This window comes from Corvus brachyrhynchos, unplaced genomic scaffold (assembly GCF_000691975.1).
Source record: "Corvus brachyrhynchos isolate BGI_N302 unplaced genomic scaffold, ASM69197v1 scaffold6, whole genome shotgun sequence".
Taxonomy (NCBI): Eukaryota; Metazoa; Chordata; class Aves; order Passeriformes; family Corvidae; genus Corvus; species Corvus brachyrhynchos.
In genome coordinates this window covers 4,466,731-4,477,154 of record NW_008238632.1, presented here as the reverse complement: position 1 = coordinate 4,477,154, position 10,424 = coordinate 4,466,731, and the positions used below count along the sequence as shown (strand labels likewise).

Below are 10,424 nucleotides of genomic sequence, written 5' to 3'. Positions count from 1 at the left end.
AGGGCTCAGGGCAGGCAGGGATGGTGTGGTGTCTCCCCGTACAGCGGTGGTGTGGGTTGGAGCCCCTCTGCCGGCTCACCATGGAGCTCAGGTGTGTGGGAAGAGCTCTGTGTCCACCCGAGGCCATGGTCTCCATGGCGCCGTTTGCGGAGGAAGTGGAGTTTAAAGTGCTTCTGGTGTGTCTGAGCGCCTGTCTGCCCAGCCCTAAAACCCCTGAATACCTTGGCTGAAGTGACTAAATTAAACAGAGAGCTGGTAGAGCTGAGAGAAGTGCTTTGCAGCACACCGGTGTTGGTGAGAGAGGTGGTTGGTGGAGTGGCCGAAAGAGACCCCTCCAGGACCACCATGAATGGATGGGTGAAGGGGTTGTCCCTTGTGGGAACAGGTGTTTGGGATCGCCCGGCCTCTGGAGCAGCCTTGTACAGCTGCTGGAGCACTGTGGGGAGCGCAGGAGCCCATCACTACCCTTACTTGGCAAGCAGCCTTGCTGTTTTCTTGTGCACATGCTGTGCTGCTGATGGTTTTCTTCTCTTTTGTTACCATTACTGCTATTATTCAAGAGTGCTTTGCTCTTAAGAGAACCTATAGCTCTGATCCTTCAAATAATTTTAGTTCAGAGGCTCAATGAAACCTTCGTTTTGTGAGTGTTCATTGGTTCAGGCCCTTTGGCTGTAAGCATATTTTTGCTGTGATCTTTCCATCCTCTACCAAGTACTTCCTGTGAGACTTCAAGTGAGACACATCATTATTTACAATATGAAGATAAGGGCAGGTTTGTGGCAGAGCTATGGTGAACCTTAATTACAATATTTGCAAAACAAGCCAGCATGTACCTAATCAATGTTTTCTGACAATATTTTACCTGTTCTTTTCATTATTCAGTTCAAGGGTTTCAGCAGGTTTTTAATGCAGACTACATTTACTAATAAATTACTTTTGGAGGGGTGGGACAGAACTAGGTTTGGGTTCAAGCTTCACTCAGAGTGCTGAACTCTGGTAGTAGTGCACAGATTCAGGATCGAGCATTTGGTTTCTGACCCCAAAACTCTGCTTTTTATGTTCCTGCAGTCTCCCATCCTTAGGCAGGTGTGGGTATAGAGCTGCTTCAGGGCCTTCTGACAGCATATGCAGTCAGATGACTGAGGTCCTGTATTAGCAGCTTCAAATGGAAGGTCATAAACTATTATCACCCATCCTGTCCTCCTTCCCTCAGAGCTGCACAGCCTTGATAAGGATGTTTCTAGACTCTATTCATGGCAGCATGGAAGTGTTCATGTTAGCAAACCATGTGACAAAGAGACAGAATCAAGGTTGTTACTTTTTAATTTAAGAAATTACATACTTTGAAATCAGAGTGGGTTTTTTGTTTGTTTTTATTTTAAAAAAATTGTTTGCTTTTCTTTGTTGTTGTTATTTCCTCTTCCCCTGGTTCTTTCAATGAGGAAAGCTGTCTCAGCCTCTTTCTTTTAAGGTTTTTTTCCCTGTTGGCTGCCAGAGATTGTGTTGGTTTATGCTGAAGTGGTTTTGGGAAGGTTACAACAATGTTCACACTATGGTCTTAGAGAGCCGAGGTCAGAGTCCAGCTCTGGACAAGAGAGAAAAACTCATTTCAGTCTATTTTCATATATGTCTAAATTTGACAAGAGGATTTTTACTGCTCAGTTTCATTCATAAGAAGGTGGCAGAGATGCATTTGTAAGTGTGTGGCGTTCTTGCAGGGGCTGGTTTTTGCTGGAGGACATGCCTTCTTCTAGCAGGGTGCCTTTGCTTTGGAGCCTCAGGTGTGCAGAGGCTGCAGTGACCTGGTCACAGCTCTCTCTGGCCCCAGGGCTGTGGACTTTGGGTCACTCAGCTGCAGTTGTGTAGAGGACTCGGGACTATCAGAGAGGTAAAGCTGATGGTCCCCATGTTTGTGGGTGGCAGGGATTGCAAAGTGGGGGGCAGAGCAGAGATGCCTGATGGCTGAGGTGTGAGACTTGAGGAGGTGAGTCATGCAAGTCCAGGAAAAAAGCATTTCTCATGCCACCTGAGCTGCTTACCCAGACTGTATGTGCTCTCTAGTACAGTTCTGAGATCTGGGTATTGACCAAGACTGTCATTTTTTCATTCTCGAACTGTAGCTGCTTTTTTCATTGGTTCAGATGACATTCTGGGACCTTTCCAAAGTGTAGTGATTCAAAGATGTAGAGCATGGACAAACAGGATAGAGAAGAGGAAATCTTTGATAATCAATACTCTTCTGGAGCAATTTTGTCTTATTGCCAGTGTCATGTACCTCCAAAGCCTCTACCTCTCAGTGTTAAATAGGAGCTGATAATTTCAATTCTCTTTTCTTTGTCTAAAAATACATCAGCAGACATGTTTTGTTCTGTTTTTTATAGGTGGTACTGGCAGAAGGAAAAGAGAGAGCCCTATGTGAAATTTATGGAAGCAAATTACCCACCTGGCTTCAGTTATGAAGATTTTGGTCCTCTATTTACAGCAGAGTTCTTTGATCCCAACCAGTGGGCAGATATTCTGAAGGCTTCAGGTGCAAAATATGTTGTCTTAACCTCAAAACATCATGAGGGTAAGTGGAAGCTTTGTGAATGTTCGTAATTGTTGCATTTCTGTCAATAGATGAAAAAAGCAAGTGACTTTCCTGCCTTCTTAGAGACATAGAGAAAGCCAGAGAGGCATACCTGGCCCACCACAGCCAGAGAGGAAACAAAAACTACCCAAGAAATGTGCAGGTGTTTTCCTGACTCTTACACAAAGCTGTGGCCATGGAGTTGCATAGGAGGAGCAATAGATTGTGCTGCTGTTGTCTTGCTGTAGGGAGGACAGCCTGAAGTGGTGGTGGCAGCTGAGCTTCCTGCAGTGGCCATAGTTTATTTTTTGTTTCTGTGCGATTTATTGCTGAAGGAACCATAAAAGTGAATTCTGCGCTGTTTAACATTTGGAGAGCTGCTGTTTGCAGGCAGTTAACAAACGCCATTGGTTTCTCCAAGGAATTTAGGAGCATGTTCTAGGAGTCAGCTTCAGATTTAGGAAGGTATAGCTCTTCCTGATGTAGTGCACAGAAGCCAAAACCTTGAACCAGATCTGTAGCTTTACAGGCACAATTGTGGTTTTTTAGCACTGTAATTGGAAGATGCTTTGCAGACAAACATAAAGAAAAAGAAAGCTTCTGGAAGGAAATACAGTAGCAAAGAAAGTATAAAATATTAAGATATACTAGAATACATCTAATGAATGTTGTTGGTCTTTGTGAGATGTGGGTTCAAGGCTGGCAATTTGTGATGTGTCAGTTTTAATCTCAGCTCTGACACACATAAATCTTGAACTTGATGATGCCTGTGGTGAAATTACCAGTGACTTCAAAAGAACCAGGATTCTGTCCAATAGCCTTCTGCATGAATTTTTAGGTTGTTTGTGTAGTCAATACAATTGCATGTATCCAGTTCACAAAAATGTCGCAAGATTTATTAGGCAGTGAGTATAAAGCAGTTTGAGAGTGAGAGTGGAGCTCCTCTGGCAGTGGTCTGAGTCTGCAGTGCAGTAGTATTTGGAAGTGCTTGTGCTGGACTGGTGGATATCTGAAAGGTCAAATCCCTCCTGATATTTAATGCTGATATTTTAAAAGCTGTTTCAGGAGTTTTTGCCCTCTGCTTATACATGTATGGAGTAGTTGACTGAGCTGTTATAAATATGAAGGCAAACAAAAAGTGAACATTTGCATAAGATGGAAACAGAAGAGAAGAGAACAGTCTTTGAATGCAAATGATAGCTTGGGCTTTCTGCAGCTGAGAAACAATTTTATCTTCCAGCTGCTGATCGTGTATATACAGTTCACGTTTGATGTAGATGCCTCAAAAGCTGCTGTATTTTTGGTTAATTTCATAGAGTCATAGAGTTATAGAATGCCTTGTGTCGGAAGGGGCTTTAAAAGTCATCCAGTTAATTTAATTGGGACATACGAATAGACTGAATAATTAAAGAGAAGGAATAATTATCCTAAGCTTTACACAAATTAAAAATATAAATATATATGTGTATGTATTAAAAAATACATGGTATTCTGATCTTAAAACTACTATCATTGTGCATAAACAGGTTATAGGTACACTTTATACCATGACAACAATATTATTACATATATCATTTTTATCATTTTATTTTTTGCAACACTTTCAACCATTTTCCAGAAAGAAGAAGTGTAACTTCCTTTCTTCTTCTTCTCTTTCTTATCCTCTGATTTTTCTGGTTTTAGGCTTTACTTTGTGGGGGTCCAAATATTCTTGGAACTGGAATGCTGTTGATGTGGGACCAAAGCGAGATCTTGTTGCTGAGCTAGCAACATCTGTTAGAAACAGGACTGACTTGCATTTTGGGTTATACCATTCCCTGTTTGAATGGTTTAATCGTCTCTTCCTTGAGGATGCCACCAATGCCTTTAAGACAAGAAAGTTTCCAACCAGCAAATCATTACCAGAACTCTATGAAATTGTGACCAAGTACCAGCCAGAAATAATTTGGTCTGATGGGGATGGAAATGCTCCAGATACTTACTGGAACAGCACTGGTTTCTTGGCTTGGCTGTATAATGACAGGTACATAATGATGCTGGTTTAGCTCCTTATCTAAAATTCTGCTCTGTGTCCAGTTTCATTTTCTGTTGGTTTTGTGGAACCTGTTACTTCTAGTTAAGAGGACTTAACAAAATAATAATTCTCCTAAAATACAGAATCAAGATCTTTCCTAGAATTATCAAAGCTAGCTTTAGAAAAAGACTGTTTTGTAGTTTTTAAACACATTTGCAAATTAATCAGTTAAGATGGTATTGGCTATTCTGTTTAATCATAGTCTTCCATAAGTATTTGCTGTTGCACAGAAACACAGGATAGCAGGACAATTTGAGAGTATGGGTACATTGTTGTCATCGCAGACTGAACATCTGGCAGTGGATATGAAGTGCAGAGTGATTTCTGGCAGAGCTCCTGTAAAAGTCTGGAGCTTACTTCCCTAAGAAATGCCGATCTAGACCTTTTATTAGCAAAGGATGAGAATAGAATTCCTGACATTGCACTTAATCTTATTGTAATAAATTAATAGTACAGAAGTCATCCAAAATGTTAGTTCCTGGGAGGGGTGTGTGCGGGAAGGGGTTATGCTGGCTGTGACTGCCTTTTATAGAATAAGCAATAAAACTCCTCTTTTCCCAGCCCAGTCCGGGATACAGTAGTGACCAATGACCGCTGGGGAGTTGGCAGCATCTGCACCCATGGCGGCTTCTACACGTGCAGTGACCGCTACAACCCCGGGCACCTCCTGCCCCACAAGTGGGAGAACTGCATGACCATCGACCGCAGCTCCTGGGGGTACCGCAGGGACGCGCGGCTTGGCGACTACCTCGCCATCGAGGACTTGGTGAAGGTACCGTGGGGCACAGCAGCTACTGCCACTCCCCATTTCTCTCTCCTGATTATTATATTGTGCTGGTCAATTACGTATCTGTTTTTATAAATAATATTATTTTAGTTCAACAGTGAATCTGTGAAATAATAAATAATTTTGTCAATTTCCAGCCTAACGCTGGTGGTATGGAATATCCATGTAACTCTTAACTTTTCTCTTAATCGTTTCTACAAAATGAATTTCTAGTAAAAATTCAGTCAGTTTCTTAGAAGCCATTCCCCTGTGAATAACTGGCCAAGGACTGATCTGGACATCTCATCATTACCTTTTCTACTAAGTTTCTCTGGTAACTGCATATGCAAGCTGATGACAAGCAAACAGTTGCAGTTTCAGGGCTCCTGTGTAGGAACTCCTGATTAAAGTCTACATCTTTTCCCCTTTACAGATAGAAACACTTTATGACTCAGCAGTAGTTTTACTTTGTAGTGAGGCACTTTCCTTAGACATACAGGTAAACATTACCAGAAGCAGACAGCTGGCGTCGTTAGAACATTGATTCCCTTACTAGTCTAAGGTATTAAAAAGAGATTTGAAGCTTAGGATACCTGAATGCAAGTAAGACTGATCAGTCTTTCAGAATAGTTCATTTAATTGCAAAATTCAGCTAATAAGGGAAAGATTGTTACTGTTGCTTAAGTCAAATCTGTTTCTAGTGCTGTCCTTGCAAAAGACAATTTCAAGTTGAAGTAACCTCTTTTCAGAGGCAGAAAGTTTGAATTAATTCAGCAGCTTGTCTCCAGCTGTCTCTCAGACTTAGCATCTCAGTCCATGATCTCTGGAGGGCAGTGTGGATATGAACACAAATTTTATAGACTTTGTAGGAGGCTTCCTTGTGTTTTACAGATGTTCCTGTAAAATAGGAAAAGCATCAAACAGGAGGAAGGAGGAAGTTGCTTTTCTAAGATTGAATAAAGATGAAGTAGCAACTGTTAGCCTTATTCTACTCTGGTGCAGGGAAATCATCTGTCCTATTGGTAAAACCCTCATGACATTCTTGCAGAAGTTGAAATGATAAAGAGTTGTATGATCTGATTGTAAGGTAGATTCAGGTAGATATATTGGTGCAAGAAGGTATTTGGGGCTGTTTTCTGATGTAAAAATTGACAGCAGAGCTTTGTTTCATGGGAGCTTAAATTTTGTATTAACTGTTGGGATGAACCCCAAAGTCTCAGTGTGCAGCAGAAACATAACTCATTTGGTTCATCATTCTGAAGCAGTACAGCAGACTTTAGAAAGTACTTCAAATATGTGATTTCATTACTCAGAACCATATGCTCTGTGTGTTTGAAAACATTTCAGCAACTTGCAGAAACAGTGTCTTGTGGAGGAAATTTCCTGATGAATATCGGGCCCACTCATGATGGTCGCATCGCTGTTGTGTTTGAGGAGCGCCTGAGGCAGGTGGGTGCCTGGCTGAAGGTCAACGGAGAGGCCATCTATGGAACGAAACCGTGGAGAGCACAGAATGACACGGTCACACCAGGAGTCTGGTAAGGCTGCTGAAACAAAATGCAGGCTCTGGAAAGCAGCACCAATGTTATGTGAAGCTTTGAAATCCCTAATGACTTGATGCTACGGAAATCACTGTCATGGTTGGTATGTGGTGAAGGCATTAACACCTTTGTTAGTGTCAGTAACTGCATCTAAAAGTGTGGATTAAGCTGTAGGTAGAGACTGTAGTTCTGGGATGATGCTGAGGCTGAAAGCAAAGCTGCAAGCATTTCTTAGTGATCTTTTGCTTCTTGGTGTAGGCTAATCTGTTAGGTAAATCTGTTTCCTTCCAGTGGGCAACAGAAATGAAAAAAAAAAATCTGGAAATACAAGATTGCTATGAAGTGTTTATCTCAACAAAGGAATACTCAATGTCACTTGATGTTTAGAAAGAAAGTGGGAAGATAACAGCAATTACTTGGTCACTAAACATAGCCAGTCTCTGGCCTCCCCTCTGCCCCGTTACTTGTAGCTTCTCTAACATCTTAATGATCCATCAGGGTTTTGGCCTGGACCCTCTTGTCTCAGTGGGTGTTTTTACTCCCATTCCCAGTAAGATTTGGCCATCTGGCTTTAGCCTGGAGATGCTGAACTGTTGACTGTTTAGTAAAATCATTTTCAAGAGCAATAAAAAATTCTAACTAAATGAAGGAAGGAGGGAGGAATATTTCAGGGGTATGCCACAAGATTTCCAATGGCATCATGATGAAAATAGTATTTTTAAAAACTAGCTGTGCAAGGTGGAAACTCTGTCATTCATACTATTATTAAATTATTTTAGTTTGCATGTTGGTGTATAGATGGGAATTACCATGTTTTTCTGAATATAACCTACAATTATCTGTTAGTGATTCCACATCCTGCAAGTATCTTTCCTATATGGCTGAGTTGTTACATGTGTGCTAAAGTTAATTCAGAGGTAAACATCTGTAGTCAATTCTTTAATAGTCTTCATTACCTCTAGTTTGTTGGAACAAATTTTCAAGGAACAGTACATTATTAAAGGGCGTAATTCATCTGACAAGATGGTTGTGTGTGAAAATGCAATTAATCTTGACTTTTCTAATCTGTTTTTCCAGTCTTGAAAGCACTCTTGTATATCACTTCCAGAAATTTACAGGGGAAAACTGACATGCCTTTTTGTTCCCCATTTCCAACCAGGTACACTTTCAGCCCTAAAGAAGGGAAAGTCAACGCCATCTTCCTTAACTGGCCAGGCTCTGGGACTCTGGAACTTGGTGAGCCACAGGCTAAGCTTGGAGAAACACAGGTAAAAGACAGTGCACACACACACACCCCTCCCCTCCTAGGATGTATCATGTTCCATCGTGTTTATTTAAGTTTCTGGCATCTTTGGGAATGCTTAGCTCTTAGGACAGAGTACTTTGGAAGAGACCTAGCAAAATGTTTGTTTTCTTTCTGGGACCTCCTTGTCATAGGCCTCCCAGGGGGATGTTTCTTCTCTAACAAACACAATTAGACTGAGATGTTGCTGGGATATGGCTTTAGCTTGCAAACTAAGAATCACAGAGGCCAAGGAGCAGGGAAGAAAACTGTGCCACCCCTCCTGTTTCCTGTGTAGACTTCTAACTCAGCATGACTTTTCTTTAGAAGTAGCTGTCCTCATGACTTTGGTGATACTGGAGTTGCTGTAGTTGTGCAGTTGTTTGAAGTCAAAGCCTTGCAGGAAGGGAACGTCCGCAGGGTTTTTGTTGCCCAGGGAGGCTGAAGAGTGAGTCAGTGTGACCCTAGATGTGCATCTTATACCAAGTGGAGGTCAGAAGTTGAGGACAGTGATGCCACACCTACGTTGGAAAGCAGCAAGTAGCCCAAAGGAAGCAGAAGTTGGTATCAACTGTGTGCATTTGAGGGGGAGATTTACTTTGGCTTAGCTCTGCTCTGCTCTCATGCATTACATGTCCATTATCTGCTGAAATGCATTAGGGGTGTTTCTGGACTGCCCCTTCTGGTGTAGTTCCATATGAAAGTTGTCTGACTGGTGCCAAGACAGCTCCATGAAAAGGGAGAGAGAGTAATTTCAGAAGTGATGGAGATGCCTCTTGAATTTTGGGGGGGCAGCTAGACTCTATGTGCACTAGAGAGTACTGTTCCTCAGCAGCAGAGACTGGTCTGCAGCTGCTCCAGCAGGTCACCAGCTGGTGTCAGTGTCACCATAAACCTATTTGTGGTTTTTAGTCCTTCAGATCAGCCTTCTCTTAGATACGTGGCTGCACTCTGTAAGAGTGATGCTCTTTCAAGACTACAAGTTCCACCATGGGAAGCAGGCATTTTGGAAATAGGGGATGCAAAGCTCTGTAATGTGGCACCTCGATCCCTGCTTAGACCTAAATCCCACCCCAAATACTTCCAAAAGGTGTTTATGTACCTTCTACAGCCCTAAGTACTTCTCAAGACCCAAGATGAGTACCTTTTTTACTTGCATATCTACTTGCAAATGTTTTCCCATTACCTTTAATAATTATCACTCATTTGGCTGGTAAGTAGCATTTAAGGATACTTAGTTAGTAAGGTAGCTATAGATCAATATTTATTTTGTCAATATTGCAATGATATGTACTTAGAAAAGGTGCTGTTCTAACTCCAGTGTATGTTTCTATTTTAGGTGAAGCTGGCTGGGTACAAGGAACTGCTGAAGTGGGTTGCCCTAGGAGAAAAGGGAATGATTATTGCTCTACCTCAATTAACTCCTCAGCAATTGCCATGTCAGTGGGGCTGGACCTTACAACTGACTGATGTAAACTGATCCACACTCTGCTGGAGCCCTGGCTAGCAGGGGATGCCGATGTTTTGCTCTTTCTTATCCCTGGTTTTAAACTTACTTGTTTGACTGAGAAACACCAATAAATTCACTTTTTCTGTGAGAGGTGGGCTGTTATTAATGGATGGAATGGAACAAACCTCACAAAGTCTAGCACTAAATAATTGATCCTCTGCATACAGTTTGTTTCTCTGAACTTGTGTGAAAAATTGAGCATCTCCCTTGACCTCTACACTTGCTTTAGTCAGTTTCTGGCCAAGTTATGTGAAGAATAAAGTGGGGGAAAAACAGGCACTAAATTTTTAGAGACAAAAGAAAGAACAAAGCTCAAGCTGGTGTTCAAATGCATGTAAGTCAATTGTACCCCGTCTTTAATGCAAGAAATTTAACTTCCACAAAACTGCACAGTAAAAACTGACAGTTTTAGAGAAAAGAATATACTTTTTTCAGGTGTGTTTAACTAGTGCTAGCTGGCAGTTTCAGCTATGTAGGGTAACATCTGAAAGTACAGGCCTGTAAGGATTAGGAATTCATCATAAATGCATGCAGGCAATGCATATGCACATCATCATTTCTCATCAAGGAAGTGATTACTTTTGCAAGTTCTTATTCTTGAGTAATTCTATCCATTATTGAAACACAGGTAAACTGGGAGAGGGTTGGGTTTTTATATTTTGTATACTTTTACATGGGTAAA

The 10,424-nt window shown here is 41.5% G+C and overlaps 1 protein-coding gene across 1 annotated transcript; it reads left to right on the top strand.

Annotated features, from left to right (window-relative positions):
* The first annotated feature begins 6 nt into the window (after nt 1-6).
* FUCA2 (fucosidase, alpha-L- 2, plasma) lies at nt 7-9,832 on the top strand. Its single transcript, XM_008636008.2, has 7 exons — nt 7-91; nt 2,382-2,569; nt 4,253-4,592; nt 5,205-5,415; nt 6,757-6,947; nt 8,110-8,218; nt 9,572-9,832. The coding sequence occupies exons 1-7, from the start codon at nt 21-23 to the stop codon at nt 9,710-9,712; spliced, it is 1,251 nt and encodes a 416-aa protein (XP_008634230.2). The 5' UTR covers nt 7-20; the 3' UTR covers nt 9,713-9,832.
* Nucleotides 9,833-10,424: the final 592 nt, after the last annotated feature.